Source organism: Limanda limanda, chromosome 4, assembly GCF_963576545.1.
Source record: "Limanda limanda chromosome 4, fLimLim1.1, whole genome shotgun sequence".
Lineage (NCBI taxonomy): Eukaryota > Metazoa > Chordata > Actinopteri > Pleuronectiformes > Pleuronectidae > Limanda > Limanda limanda.
This window is the reverse complement of record NC_083639.1, coordinates 19,720,480-19,736,910: the sequence shown is the minus strand read 5'-3', so window position 1 is coordinate 19,736,910 and position 16,431 is coordinate 19,720,480. Positions and strand designations below refer to the sequence as shown.

Sequence of the window (16,431 nt, the reverse complement as noted above, 5' to 3'; positions counted from 1 at the left end):
GGTGCTGCTCTCATCCACTTGTACTTTACTGCTGACTGACGAGTTAATCAAGCGTTCATCTGTGGGGGGAAACAGTCAGACCATAACCAGCACATAGGAAAGTAAAGCAATTTAATGACATCAAAAACACCAATTAACATTCTTATCATGCAATGGCTGAATTTTTACAAAACACTGCGACTCTTGTGATCATGGTGCTAATAACATAATGAATGTGTATTAACAGAGTAAGGCTTGTTAAGACTCCACACGTTCAGCAGTATTGGTGAGTGTCAAACATGCAACCAGATCCCAGTAATCTGATTACACGGGATCCACAATCCATTGCAGGTTTGACAAAACTTTCTTCTTGAAGGAGTAAACAACTAACATCACACATTAAAGTCAGTTCATGCAGAGATACTCAGCCTGCGAGGACAATGTACAATGTTCTCTGTGGCTCTGGAGTCGACTCTGAGAAATAACACTGATGCTGTTATTGTGATGCCACCCCGGGTATATTGATTTAGATAGTACAAATATATTTAGAGCAGGTCTAGTAGTAGTAAGGTCTTTGTTTATCAAGTTCGTACTAACATTTTTTTTAATCCAAATTCTGATGAAAATCGTCACACACAGAAACCTTGCACACTGAGTCCAATGACTTTCAATATTCACAGAATGAGATCAAATGTGTCAAGCACTGGGCATGATTTTGTGGTCCTCTACCAACATTTCAGGTTTTCATTGGTTTCATTCCACTGCTAGAGCTGAGACCACATATTCAAAATAAGAAAACATAATTTCGGTGATCCAATTGATCCCAACCAGCTCAAATCCAACCGGTTCTAATAACGTTAATGACAGATCAAAGTTTCAGAGTCTATGTGTAACTGTGACACAACATATACGGACTTGGTGCACAAAGACCTTAAGCCTGATCTGCAAACTGGGACGTCGAGTTTGAAAGAAGTAGATATTCTGGTAAAAAAGACAATTAAAATGCCTTATTGGAAATGTAGGATTCAGCTTTTTCAGAGCCTGACATGCCGGGGACTAAAAGTCAGGATAACAGATTATCCTATTGAAATATGCTTATGCACTTTCTTGCTATGGATAAATTGATAAAACTCTTTAGTCTGTGTGTTAAATATGAGGTGACAACTGTCAACTCCTTAGTTTAGATTAGCTGGGAACAGCTAGTCTGGCCTTGTCCAGAAATTCAAAATCCATCTGCCAGCATATCTAAAAGTCATTGATTAACATGTTATATCTCATCTGTTTAACCTACAAAAAAACCTGAAAAATGATGGTATCCAGGGGTTGTATTAAATTCACATTAAACAAATAAGATGTAATTTATCAGTGAGGCGCTGGTGGGAGGATTTTGTTACCTTAAGGCGGAGCCACACTAGCTATTTCCCTGTGACCAGTATTTACGCTAAACTGAGCTACCTGACTTCTGGGTTTTGTATCAATCATCCTAAATAACTTTCAGCAAGAAAGCAAACAAGTTTATTTCCTAAAATTTCTATGATTCCTATAAAACTTTTCAAACGGCAGGTATTGGCAGCTTCAGTGTTGTACAAATTGTTAGGTTCTCTTTCATGTATAATCAGGAACATAGGGACCTGTAAGGGATTACATTTTAGAAAATCTTTTACAAAGCACAGACTAGGTTTGGTGATTTATACAGTCCAATGGATCTAAATGTTAATTAAATTATATTTTCTTCTAATATCACAGGAGGTTTATGGTTCAACAACCAATGTTGATGATATAGAATGATATGTAAATTTCCTTGTTAAATTGTCAGGTAGAAAACCACTGGGAAAAAAAATAAGTTAATAAGCAACCTTTATACACATCTTAAACATTGTACTTCATATTTAATGAATCCATTTCAAATATAAAAGGTCAGTAATATTTGCTCCCGTTGAAAAAGATCAACTGGACTTCCCCCCCTCGCCTGTGGTCTGCCACAAGATGACATGAGAGGCAAAGCTGCGTGTAATGATGTGCAATGGGGAGTGACATTTTTGTAACATTTGTACAAACAGTTCTGCAGTGAAAGTAATGGAAAAAGAGAAGAAAAAAAATCCAAGCCCTCTAAATGTTCTGTGTAATAATAATTATAAAAAAAAAGACACTCCGCACATAGAATATACACTATATATACACAGTATTTAGTAACGGTCATTCTGTTGCAACCTGACAAAACAGAGCTTCATAACATGAGAATGGCAGTTGGCAAATCACGCATTACTTTTGACACAAAACTTGTGCTTGGGTGTGGATAATGTTCTGCTTCCTCTTTCATTTGTTCGTCCCAGCAGGTTTTAATGGAAACGGCGTCCCGGGGTAAAGATGAGAATGGCGCTTCCGCTCCTCACGCCGGTGTCTGAGCGGCGGCTTTGATCTCGGCGGACACCCTCTTCTCCTTTCGGCCCGCGTACTCGCCGATAAAAGAGCCGTCCTCGTTGAACTGGACGTCCTCGTCGCCGTAGTCCACCAGACTGTCCCCGCTGTCCCCCGCTTTGATCTCCCTGCTCAGCGAGTGTTGGCTGCCCTTCAGCGGCTTCTCGTCGTTGTCACTGCGAGAGAGGCACAGTGGATTTAGAATCACCTCATTTCACCCATGGCTTCACTCTATGGCTTATTGGAGGGGGCCGAGCTGCAGGCTTGAGCTATCACTGCCTCCGCGAGGAAGCCAGTGTGATTGGCATTAGTGTTTACCTCTGGCTGACCAATGGGAAATCAACACACACATGCACCCGTTCCAACAGTCATAATCGCTAAGCTACACACGCGCCACTGCTTTTGACAAAGTGAAGAAATCCTGAAGGGGACATTAAAGTGGTGGCACACTGCGGTCCTGTAACAGACACTGATACAGTGTGTACTTTGTATTGATTAGGTTCACTAGAGAAGAACTTTCTCAATTCTTTGTTATGACTGCAGTGATGAGCGAGTTTCACCTCACTGAATTTAAACAGGTTGAAACACACAAACTAGTGTTGAAGATTACTTGTCAACAAATATCTCCACAATCAACCCGACAATGAGGTGAGGTCAGACCTGACAGCAAGGTGAACCGTTTTGTTGTGTTAGCATTTGGCGACGACCCACAGTAGCTTGAGTGTATTGCTAAGTGTGTGTGAATTTGAGCCAAGAATTAAATGAGATGACCGGTATTACTTGTGTGTCTGCCAGACAGGCATTTGAGGTCCTTAACACACCTAAAATCGCTCATAACATGACTATGACCTGCACTGGGCATGTGTGTGCTGGTGTGCACAGAGGCAGATTGTTTACTCTGAAATTGGTTGCTTAGTTGTAGAAAATACTATGACAGAGGAACGGCAATGGTGAACATTGCGATTGGGGATTTATTTTGTTGAACCAATGGCTATGTTCACAGGGTAAATGGTCTGTATTTATATAGAGATTTTCTAGCCGTGATGACCGCTCAAAGCACTTTACAAAACAGTTTATTGTTATTGCCGTTCACACACACATTTATACAGTCAATCTATGGGCAGCACTCTTTCTATGAGGGGCAAATCGAGGTCCAGTATCTTGCCCAAGGACACTTAGGCATGCAGATGGGAAAGACTGGGATCGAACCGCCTACCTTCTGGTTAGAGGATGGCTGCTCTACTATTTTACTCCGATAAAGACAATAGTCTGAATGCCATAAACATGATATCCTTATCTTACCTTGTGAATGAGGTCATACTCACAATTAGCAACAGTCAAATTAAGACATGTGGCGTATCACATGTCTTATGTATTATGTCGTATTATATCCAAATGTGTAAGTTTCTGCCTGTTTGAACAAGCAACACAGGAAACTCAATCTGAAAGTGGGCTCACAGTGTGTTCAGATTTAAGGGGCTCAAAACCTTCTGAGTTGTGTGGATGTCAGGTACAAACGTAGCAAAAGTGGTGCAGTTTAAAAACACTTCAGTGTGGAAGTAACCTAAATTTGAAGCTAACTGTCTGCAGCCAGCTAGCCGAGCTTAGTATAAAGATTAGCAACTCTAGTGCCACTAAAAGTCACTATTTAAAAGATTCTAACTATTTTTATTCCATATGGAATTCCAAGCATAAAAACCACATGCTGTGTTTTATAAGAGGTTATTGCTGGCAACAGTCACTTGTGAGGTTACCAGTCATTTACTGGAATCTAGCTGGAAAGTAGCTGTGAAATCCAGTTTCCACAATTTATGACATTTAAATGTAATTTGGCATTATAATGGTGTGACCGATTTATCACAAACTCAAGAAGAATTTTACACAGACTTGGCAACAAATTTAAGAAGAGCTGGTGCCAGCAGCTCCTGGAGTCAACATAACAAAATATAAATCCTGTCTGACTGAGCCACATTTCACTCCATCATATCATATAATTTGTTGTGATGTGCTGTGCAGATCCCACTGATTGGGGAATTACATTGGGACTTCTGCTGCCGTAGACTGTTATGAATTGGACGACTAAAGGATTAATGAAACGTGCCCAGATATTACTGCCCTGGAGATGAGCCACTTTCAATTACACTGATTGGTTTTAGCCTCCCGCTGCGTGCTGTGCAGCCTGCGTTTCGCTCCGTAAGGACACAAAATTGCTGCATCTGAACGCCGCTGTGGATCCCTTTATGATGCAAAGTCTATATAATCTAACACCAACACAACACCGTACCTGGGATCACAAAGTCCTATAAAGGGAGGCTAGCAGTCTGACTATACTGATGTGTAAACAGCTCAGGGACACTACTGCTGTTTATCACATACATTCCAGTTACTCTTCAAATGTCTTGGACAGATGGAGTGCGAGGCTCCACGTGAACCGAGTGCACGCCGGGTTGTCTTCTCAGCGAGAGGAGAGAATGCATGGGGAGAGAAAAATTAAGAGAAGAAGATAGGAACAACTGCTAGCAAAAGAGAAAATTCATACACTGTTGTGCGTGAAATAGTGCTCCTGTGGCTTTGCATACCTGTACTCGCAAAACGTGTCGTCATTCATGCCCTGGGACTCCACGTCCGGGTGAAGGTCTTCTTTTTCTTTTACTGCTCACAAAATAGAGAGAAGATATCAGTGATTTCCTCTGGAGGCGGCTGCCAATGAAGATCACTGTGTCCCTGTGTGACTGCTAACGTTGTTTGAACAAGTCCCCTATTCCCTGCACTTGTTCACTGGATGACAGATCAATGAGAGCTTTGGAAAAGATTGCAAATATTGAATATAAATATACATCTTTTTTTTTTTTCAAAATGAGAATCTTATTCTATATAAAAAATTGAGCTCTATGTTGTGAAAAATATTAATGATAAAAATGTTAAAAACAGAAGAAATGAAAAATTGATATATCGCTTAGTGGCGTGACAGACAAAAACACGTGGCTCAGGCAAATGAAAGAAAAGGTTGTAGGAGCAACTGGCGATAATGAGAACTTAATGAGAAAACAAAGGACAGAGCAGCGTCTCGCTCTTTTTTTCTGCTGACAAGTGAAGCGATCGCTGCCCAGACGACAACCCGATGGCCATTAGCTGTGAATAATAAAGCTGATAAGAACTCTCATGTCCCCAACTGGAGGAAAATGACGGAGATACCATAGAGCTTCGGTCATCACAGCCACCTCTTGTGCAGCATTTGCATTTAGTCTCAATGTGGCTGGAAAAAGCGGCTCGTCTAAATAATGCAACATTCAAATGCCGGACATATAGTAGATATGCTCATTTTCCTATCAAAGCAGGAGCCTATTCATGTACAAATTTGCATTCAAAATAATTTTGAGGCCTGGGAAAAAGACAACATATCAGCTTACTAACATATTCTTGTAATGGCATCAAGGATAATAGATCATTTATTTCATAGCAACCAACAACGACATGGAAATATAATGATGCTGCGAGCAGCAATTACTATTCAAGCAAGGTAATGTGTGTGTGTTTGTAAGCGAGCACCTACCGGAATACTTCCCTCCTTTATTTCTGTTGACAAAGCAGGCGATCAACACAATGAGCGTGAGGAGAGCGATGGCGCTCATCAGGCCGATAAACCAGCCCTGGGTGGATATTCCTCCGTGGATGCTGGCCAGACCTGAGGAGGAACAATACCCGGTGACTTTGACACGACTTGGCCTTTTCATCGGGACACTTGATTGAATGTTTACACCGACAAAGTCTATCTGATGCAGAGGGGCAGAAGGTGGTAGGGCGCGCTGCTGATGGAAACGCTCCAATGTTAATATTAAACAGCTAATCCTGCTTGTCTAATTAATCAACTATGGAACGCTGTACACATATACAATTCCTCTAAGCGAGTCTGAGCGGCTTAAATCCTCGTCCCGGCGCAGAGGGCCGCACGTCGTGGCCCCCCCGGCTCAAGGATGCACCTGAACTCTGCTCAGGGATCGGTCGATTAGGTCTGCTGATTTACTTCCTTTTAATTTCAGCTATTACGGTTTCCCTCCTCAACTGTGGACCTGGTCGTGATAACATCTTCAAATATACTAGAATTGTCAACCCAGCTGTTAGGAATAAGGCACACAGTGTACTCAGTGCCAGGTTCAAGCCATCAATGATGTGGAAAGTCTGAGAGGTGTTTAAGGTCTCTGAAACCGTCCAGTGACCCTCACCTGTGCAGAGGGTGAACCATGCGGGTGGGTTAGTACTCATGAGGACACACAACTAGAGCAAATCTGGTGAAGGTATGAATGAAAAGACATGGAGGACAGTTTCAGACACACTCCAGCGACAGTTATGAGCTGTTTCACACAAACACAATCTACTTCAATCACACTCACAATGTCAAGAGCAAAAAAGAGCTAATGTGAGCTTACGGTTGTTCATATACGCAATATAAAACTCTGTGTGCTCTCCTCATGATATCCAGCTGATATTTGCAGAGCGGTCGCTAACGGCTGAGCTAACATTCAACAGGGACTGATGGAGAGATGAGAGCAGATGAAGAAAGGGAGAGAAATGGTGATGAAGGATTAGTAATAGGGGACAGAAGGTCAAGGCCTTCACGGAGCGGGTGGGAGTGTTGTCATTGTACGATGAAGGATGTGGCTCTTCACCTTCTAGGAAGAAAGCTCAGCGCACGCTTGTGTGTTTTGTGTGTGTAGGGACGCATCAATTACATGTGACAGAGTGGAACGTCGGGTGAATCTCTCACCAGCACACATGACAAGAGTAATGTGGGTATGAAAGGAGAATGGCAGGTGAAGCATGCAAAGCAGAGTGAACATGGACTGAGTTCCTAAAGGGTTTAGAATCGTAATCATGTGATTGTTCCTAAAAACGTTGCTGTTACAAGTAGTAAGTACATTACATTACTTACTACCCTTACAACTGTATTTACAATATTTTTGATCTCTCTCTGCATGATGACATAAATACCTTTTCCACATTGACACCTAATAATGCCAGACATACTGAACAGACAACAGAAGAGGACGAAAAAAAAATCTAATAACGCGGAGAATGATATGCATCATTAGTGTGGTTTGACAGCAGCTGTCTGAGCGAGTCAACAAAGCACAATCCACTTCATTTCCCCGTGGCGAACATGCAAATCTCCAGCCGTGTCTCCAGCTCAGGTGCATTATTTGCTCAGGTGATAATTCAGCACACAAGGACACCTGCGTCTGCGCTGCCCATCGCCGCCACCGCACATGACAGCCTCCAGCTAATGTTGATGGATTAGTCCGCAACTACGGTAATTGCAATTATTAGACCTGTGTGATGACTTCGACTGACATAGGCCCCTGAACTAAAAATATCTTACGGCAGGCTGTCGTGTTTCGCCACCAACTCCTCAGTTTTCTAATAAATGCTGCAGCTGCTCACCCAGTGGGGGAGTCAGAGCCCTAGAAGACACCCCTTCAAAGTCAGGAGGCTCGTATATAGGGTAAGTCTAGGAAATTTTCGGAAATAGGAGCTTTCAAAAGCTTCTACTTATCCAATTATCTCAGTGTCCAGTGAATATTAGCCTCCCAGTATGAGCATGGCCCAGGAGAACATATCTCTCCTCTCCATTTTTCTCAGCTCAGATGCTGCTGTGGACAACTTTCGTCCCAGAGCTGTGCTGCTGTTTACACAGTTGAAGATTACATGTAAATGTCAGGTGACTGTTGGGTCAATATGCTGCTTGGTTCTGGGGAACTGGGGCCCAACAAATCAATCACTGACAATTAGACATATTTGTCCCATTCAAGCGGCTCCACTCTGCAGCTACTCTGCCGGATCAGGATATAGATCTTGTATCCTCGATTTCCCTGTGGTGCGGCGGAGAAATTAAAACCTGCTTTTTCATTAGCATTCAATTGTCTTGTTCCAAACAGGAACGCAGAGCTGTTACCTTACATTCAAGCTCCTGTTGCCAATGGAAACACCTTCAAATATCAGTGAAAAATACAGGAGACGGCTAATTACCTTGCACATTTGCAGAGGTATTTTTAACATCTTTTTTATTCTGTGATATCAATTGCCTTAAAAGTCAAATCCAGGGAGTCCAGGAGATCGCTGCACCTATGTACAAATACTGGTTTAAAACATCAGGAGCTATTTGGTTTCTGTTTTAGTTTTTTCAGATTTATTTCACAGCTTTTGTTTGTCTCTGTGGTTTGATGCTTGTGGTGTCAGTATGTGCTGCAGCTCTACCTATGGTGGAACGAGTGGGTTTGGTCACTGGGGACTTTGGAGTGCTTGGAGGTGTGGGGGAAGCTGACTTGCCTGAAAAGAAAGACAAACCTTGTGATTATCAACTGCGGCGAGAGCCCCGGGCGCTAATGTCTACTGTTAGCACACATGCTATTACCTAAAATTAGTGGCTACGCATGTAAAATAAAACGTCATATAGAACAAAATAATTGTTTGTACAGAAGGTGAGATGTTGGAATTTTAATTTGACTTCATCTTGCCTTTCAACAGCTACTTAATTTTCTTTTTGCACATCATTAAAAGGAAGAAGGATGGATGCGTGGCGTGTTTTTGATCTTCTTCCTGCGTTTGGCTCTTGAAGCGTCATTTATTTCCTCAGCTTGACTTAGACGTGTTGCACAGTGTCTGCTGTTGCTAGGATAGAAGTCAATATTCGTTTACAGCCGCTAATGAGCCACGATTAGTATGAATTTATAATTAGGTTACTCATTACTATTGCTATTAGAGAGGAAGCCACAAACTTTATCTGAGGAGGAGTTGACATTTTTCTAATGAAAGGAGGCATCAGAGAGCTCTCTGCTGATGGCAAGGGCAAGCAGCAGACAAGGTCAATTATCTGCAGAGGAGCAAAGTGTATAGCACTTTTTGATAATGTGCGAGAAAAATAAAATGTGCTCAACAGTTTGAGACTCAAATACGCCTGATGATTTACACAGGTTTAAAGCATCCGTACCATTTTCTACAACTAAACATGCAGCCGCTACCTATGGAACTACCAACTGTCAGACATGTCATACCATCACCCAAATTTATAAATAAATGATTACAAAGAGGAAGGAAAAAAAGTATCTTCGGAGTACTTTGAGATCATAGACTGGAAAAAAAGATGCTTTGGGGGGAATGAGCCACAAAAGCAAGGTCGTGCAATTACATGTGCTAGACCGATCGTAAGTCAATCTAAGCTTCAAACCGTTTTTTGAGTATTAAATAACTAACAAAATCGCAGCTAAAACAATGAGGTCTGACTACAAACTATACGGGGAGTAGTGTGAACAAGCACACTGCAAATAGCTATAAATAGCAATAGAGCAGATCACCAAGTAAGAGATCTCTTATGCTTTTATGAGGATTTGGTTTAGTTTCATAATGAAACTGTGGCAAGTTTTCCATAGATTTTGAGTTTTTATTTTGATCCACAAACATAAAAGAGGCAGGGTGACTTTACTTTTGGGGAGCCATCCTGACAAGTCATCTTCATATACAGTCTATGTCTGAGATTATAAGTGTAGGTATGACATGCTACAGCTTCTACGTGAACACAGATGCTACATACTGAGGCCAACAGTGGGAGCCGAAGTGGAAGCTGTGAAAAAAAAAAAATGAAAAGAATGAAAGGAAAAAAGACAGAGGGGACAAGCACTGCATTGCTAAGCAGACGTTTTACACATTCACACACATTTACAAGACACTGTATGATCAAAGCTGCGGTTGAAAGCAGTGCACTGTTTAGTGGCGGCAGAGTGATGGTAATAGTGCACAGTAGAATTACCACAGAACATTTTAATGCTCGAATTCTCCTACACACACACACACACACTCACACACTCTCTCACAAACACACACACCCTTATAACAGCTTGACTCAATTGCAATTCAATACATACAAAAATGGCTCCTCCTGCCTGTAATCACTTTTAAATAAACAACCCCTACGAGCCAATTAGGTTTCTTCCTGTGATTTTACGCCAACGCTGAGTCATTGTCTGCATATTTAGCACCTGCAGTGTGTTCCAGCATCAAGTTGAGCATTTTGTATTTGAATGACACAACTTGAACCGAATCAGGGACGATGGAAGTCAGTTTGATTTTTGGGTGCTAAAAAAAAGTCTATATAATAACACAATATTAAATGAAGGATAAATTCATGATTATAATATTCATTCGAATGACCATCATAGTTCTATACTAGTGTGAGGACATTTTACACAACAACATGCAACAAACTTGGCATAAAGGGATAGTTCACCCAAAGATGAAAATTCAGTCATTATCTACTCAACACTCGCCAAGGGGCACGTGACGACATCAGCCCCTTGGGCCAGAGCATAGAGGCGCAAGCCATAGGAGGATATCAGAAGACCTTTAGGCCAAAAACAAGGTGTAAATGATGCTGTTTCGAGTCGAATTTGAATGTTGAGGCTTACGGAAACTTGGCTGACACCACAGGAGCAGTGTGGAGGATTTCAATTTTTAGAGGTTTTAAGATGTGGTCGCCATTTACTTCAATTGTATTGGATTTGGCTGTCTACCTCTGAAAGTGTTTCCGATGCGATAGCTGTAAGTAGATAATAGCTGGATTTTTCATTTTTAGGTGAACTTTCCCTTTTAAAGGCAGTACTGAAATTATTTCAGGTGGTGCATATATACTCAAAAGTCTTCTACAAAATAAAATATTACAAATTGCATTAATTTGCAGTTGCCGCCACGGCACCACTAATTGCAACCACTTTATAACACAGTACATCTGCCGCCCAGTTGTTTATGCGGAGAGTATCTGTTGCTGCGGTTCATTACGGTGATACTCAGGGGACTCCACGTGCTGTTTCCTGTTTCATTCACATCGTATATCACAGTGCCCACCACCTCACTGGGGCTCAGCTGAAGAATGCTGTGCCGTCCACACCAAATGATAAGTAATTGAAAAGAAAAGATAACTTGCTACAAGCCAGCTCATTATGATTACTAACCCACCAACTCTTTCAATGATTACACACTTCAGCATCAAAACTCTCAGTTTCCCTTTCTCTCAGCGGATTGTTTCACAGCTCTCGCTCTCCCTCCAATCAATAAGCACTTGCTCTCTTGTGACAGTGACAAATGAAAACCTCCACGACAGCCGTATGAAATTGTTTATCCACAAGAATTACTTATATGGAGATATGAAAAGCTTGGCTGCCCAGGCATATATCATATTCTGCTAGTTCAATAGCGTTTTGAAACAGTGACACAGCTTTGTCACCTGCAGTCGCTCGCTCAGCCTGAATTCTGCACCTAAAACCCTCGTCTGTGTTTCTCTCTGTCTTCCCCCAAAAGCTACCCACTCATTCTCACACCCACAGGCCATCTCACACACACACACACATCACCTGGTCTGGAGCTTTCTGGACCCTCCCATTACTCACTTGTTTCGAGGGTGGTTGTGCTCTCTTCGCTGACAACAGGCCCACAGCCCACTGCGGTGCAAGAGCGCAGGTAGAACATGTATTTGCTTAGGGGCTCCAATCCGCGGAGGGTCCACTTGGTGGTGCGGGGGTTGCTGATGTCTACCATCTGCAGGGGCCCCACCTCCTCTGTGTCGTTGACTAGAAAAAAAGACAAATTATTTGTATTACACTTTGCATATGTGGTCATAAAAGCAATGCACCAAAAATGTTTACTCACATCCCACACTGACATTGTAGTAAGGAGAAGTTTCTCCTTTTTAAAGTCATCGTCCTCAACATGCAACATAAAACTAAATCCACTTTATTCCTTTGCTCACAATCTGCTGATCCTGGTCTCTTTTTCCAATAAAAATGGACTACTTTTGAACAAACATACCCAATCTGTCTTCATCTATCGTACCTTTATATTCTTATTTGTTATTTGTCTGTTTGGTACAAATAAATGTATCTTAATCTTAATCTTAATCTTATTTGAACAAAATAATTTGATTAATTTGTGGACGATAATCAAAACATTTACTTGTTGTTGTTCTAACACAAAGAAGTCTGGCTTCCAGCCTTTACTGCTTCACAGCCAAAAGCTCCCCATTCACTGGCATGACAAAAAAATATCCAAGTGACAATCTCTTCACACCAATGCCGAGAAAAGCAACTGTTACTTGTTTTGATTTGCACATTTTCTTTGTTAACATTAGCAAAAGACAAATTGTTATTTGCTCTTTCTTTGGCTTAATATCCCTTTGAATCATATTTGCATTTCACAAGCAAACAGGTTATGTTCTGCACATTATAAATAGGCTCTCTTTTGTGTTGTTGTCATCTGCACTTTGACTACGCTGTGATAGGATCTCATTTTTCACTACGTAAAGCAGGCGAGGAGGTAGACGGGTGGCATTTATGTTCTTTGTAACAAAAACAAACACAGCAGGTGTTGAGGTGACCTTTGCTGTGAAAGAGGTGCTATGTCTCTCTGGTAGCACACAATGACAACAATGTATTGGCCTGCTTCCCTTTTTTTCCTCAGATACCACCCACTGTTATCAGACATCCCAATGTTTTGTTTTGTTTGTGTGAATAAAAACTGTTTATTTTTGGTGAGAAATGCAACTGGTGCGACTGGAGACTGGTACAGAGAGGAGGCCACAAGCATCATTATTCTCTTTCTCACTTATCCGCACATACTCAGGCCAATCATCTCATGTAGTGAACTGGCTGAAGGCTGCCGAGTATTCCTTTCAATTCAGGCAACATTTAGATTTCCAAATATTACTTAGCCTGCTGGGCCAAATACAGCTGGCCTTGTGTAGTGTGGAACAGACCGAGATGTACAAACACTGAAATGACCCAACAACAAGTGTGAGTTCAGCCCAAATACAGAATGAATAGCAGCCAAGGTCATTCTGAACTCCTACGTGTGAAGATATTTCATGTCAGTGCAGTACAAGGTCCATCATGCTTAGTTACTCTACAGTCACTCAAATATACTGAAAAATGGTTCAGAAAGACCAATCTGCATTTTTTCACAGAATTTTTTTTATCCTCACATAAATTCTTAAGAGTTAAATTTTAAAATACACTTGCAGGGTAAAGCCTAGTTCACACTACGTGATCTAGGCTTACTAGACTACTTTTTCCCTCGTCGACAAATTGTGTAGCTCGCCAAAAAAAGCCCCACATCAAAGCAAATTCGGTCTTTGATTGTCACTCACAATTGCTGTGTGAACTTGTCAAAGATGCAATTCGAGAGGCTTGAAGACACGTTGCCTCCTCTGACTAGGGCTACATTCATATTTCACTTACAGTTTAAAACTGTGTTTTTAAGCTAAAACTATCTCTTTTCACACCTGTTTTGGCTCCACATCAGTATCAATCCCTGTGTATACCAATACGCCTCAAATTACCTATCACACACATACCTAAAACCACAAAAAAAACATTTTAGTTAAGTGCTAATCAAATCAACGGTAAAGGAAAACTTTAAAATTTGAGACCTCATCTTTTATGACACAGGTGCTAGTTAGCTGGGAGCTAAAGGCTTTCAGTTAGTTGATACTGGCCTCCTTTGACCTCAGGCTTCACAGTCAGTTGGCAGCTCTCAGCAGTGAGGGGAACTTGAGGATTCATTCCGCCTTTATGTTTCGAAATGTATTTCTAATGCCTTCTAATGTCATTAACACATTGGTGATAACCTGACACAATGATCAAAAGGTTTCACACAGACAATGTGCCATTTCAAAGCAGTGCAGTTGAAGCAGTTGAAACATCCTGGTTTTACCGTATGCTCAATGTGTTCAACAATGTTACAATAGTGAAACCTGTGAGACGTGAAGCGATTATAGGCTGCTGCGGAGATGGGCGTCAACCTCAAACAGCTGCGCTGCAGCTGGAGATTCCACTACTTGTCACTAATGATACACTGATACTCCTCAACATTTCGCGCATGACTTCTTCAAGAGGACTTCAAGAAAAGTCACACTTCAAGGAGTCCATCAGCTTTATTGCTGTGGCACAATGAAAACGTCCTCTCCTGAAATACTGTATGACACTTGGCCCCCTTGTGCAGCCGCCAAATCAAACTCAATTAGCCGGGAAACGTGAGGCTGGGACGTTGTTCAAAGTTAGTCATTAGCTCTGTTGTGACTTTTGTTTAAAGTCATAAGATCAAAGTGTGTGTGCACACATGTGATGTGCTCAGTGATGCTATCCCCAAGGACTGAGAGCTGCTGTGAAGACATCCCCTGCGGACAGTATAGGGTCAGTAAGCAGGGACCTTAACAGACTGTGACACAGTGGCCTTGGTCAGCACTAGCTTAGTCATGATTGTGACACACAGGCCAACAGACATCACCGTGACATGTTTCCTATACACACACTCTGACCTCACCATGACCTGGGCCTTATTAGAGCAACACAATGATTTTTCCTTCCGTGCTCAGGATCATGGGTTAGACAATCACCGGTGAGCCGAAGATACATTTCCTTTCCTTTACTGATACACTCCAGAGGTACAGCACATACTTGGCTGTTTTAAAACTGTAGTATATTATACAGAGGTAGAGGCTGTGCATTTCAAACAGTGAGGTTAAACAGCCTGTGTGTTTTTAGTCTTTCCGGCTTGTACCCTCATAAGAATAAAAAGGATGTGAACACTATTAAACACAAGGGAAAATGCAATATCTCTTTGTCGCAACACGGGAGCATCACCAGTATATCTGAGTTAGTTAAGTGTCCGGATGAAATATAAGAGATACGTACTGAACTGATAGTCTAGGAGGTACCCGGTGAGAATCCCATTAGGCTCGGATGGTGGGTCCCAGACCAGAGAGACAGTGTGCTTCTGTACATCTGTGACCCTGAAAACAGGATTTTTCTCGGGCACTGTGGGGGCACAAGAAGGCGATGCAATCATTAAGCAGTTGAATTCTCCAAACCAGTTTCCTTGGCTATTATTAGATTTTCCCTTTAGAAGTTGTGAATCAATACATTTCATGCTGTTTTTCCACAAACCCACCTCCCTCTGGGGTTTTGAAGTTGACGGGATGGCTGCCGGGGCCGTTGCCCCGCCCGTTGAAGGTCATGACAATGAGGCTGTACTCGGAGAAAGGGGTCAGTCCTGGTACCGTGGCGTGGTTTCGGTCTCCAGGGAAAGTTAGAGTGTGTTTGTCTCCGTGACTTGTCTTTGAGTCGGCCAGGCTGCGCATACGCCACCAGTTTATCTACATCGGGAAGAACACACACAGAGAGCCATCCTCAGTGGAGTGATCAAACTATGTACATCATAGGTGTGGGTGAGGGCTGACTGGATACTGAATATGCAATTGTCTATCTTTCCTTTCAGGTGGCGTGAGCAGAAAACATCAAGTAAAGCACAGCAGAGTGGGGTGAGAGAAGCAAACGCTCAGAGCGAGGTCAGGGCCATATCTTTTAAACTGTGTCTAAAAGCAAAGGTTGGTTTTTGAGGTATTACCCTGTAGCCTCCCAGATGTCCATGGAGGTTGTACTCGTCTACACGCATCCAGCTAACCTTGACCACTGAGCTGTTCATCACCTCCACAGCTACATCATCAGGCGCAGCGGACGGAACTGCAACAGCAAACACACATTAGGAAAAACAGTCAGCAGAGGGAAAAGTAACCAAGGTGTGCTTGGAAATGACTTATAGTTTGAGCAACAACAGAAATGAGCAAAAGACAAAAATACTAAACGACTACACACATTTGGAGATCACCTATTTACAGGAACACGTACTGGGGACTGATCACTCAATCAGTCAATCAATAAATCAATACAGGTCTCTAGAGGGGTAAGTATATACTGCAATTACTAACACCACAGGAGAGCAAGGACACAACAGTGAGTAGTGTCATGACCTGATGTGACCTCCTTGGGGCAAATCCAAAAGAAAGCTGGACAGGGGGAAATACAGTCAGCCTTTTTCAGAAACTGTAATTGCTCCAATGCAAAACTCTGAAACTCGTATCCTCTCATTTATTCTCAAAGATTTTAAAATCACAAAGCTTATAAATAACCCATTTCACCAAATCCACCTGAATACCGT

The 16,431-nt window shown here is 42.0% G+C and overlaps 1 protein-coding gene across 1 annotated transcript in view; it reads right to left on the bottom strand.

The window, feature by feature from the left end:
• Positions 1–1,729: 1,729 nt before the first annotated feature.
• The window catches only part of chl1b (cell adhesion molecule L1-like b), a 32,315-nt gene continuing 17,613 nt past the window's right edge, over positions 1,730–16,431 (bottom strand). Inside the window, exons 20-28 of the mRNA XM_061069646.1 lie at positions 15,841–15,956; positions 15,385–15,589; positions 15,129–15,251; positions 11,832–12,011; positions 9,983–10,012; positions 8,650–8,721; positions 5,951–6,082; positions 4,977–5,049; positions 1,730–2,573 (exon numbers count right to left, since the gene is read on the bottom strand). Coding sequence (XP_060925629.1) covers positions 2,369–2,573; positions 4,977–5,049; positions 5,951–6,082; positions 8,650–8,721; positions 9,983–10,012; positions 11,832–12,011; positions 15,129–15,251; positions 15,385–15,589; positions 15,841–15,956 — 1,136 coding nt within the window. The 3' untranslated portion in view covers positions 1,730–2,368. The remainder of the gene's footprint in view (positions 2,574–4,976; positions 5,050–5,950; positions 6,083–8,649; positions 8,722–9,982; positions 10,013–11,831; positions 12,012–15,128; positions 15,252–15,384; positions 15,590–15,840; positions 15,957–16,431) is intronic.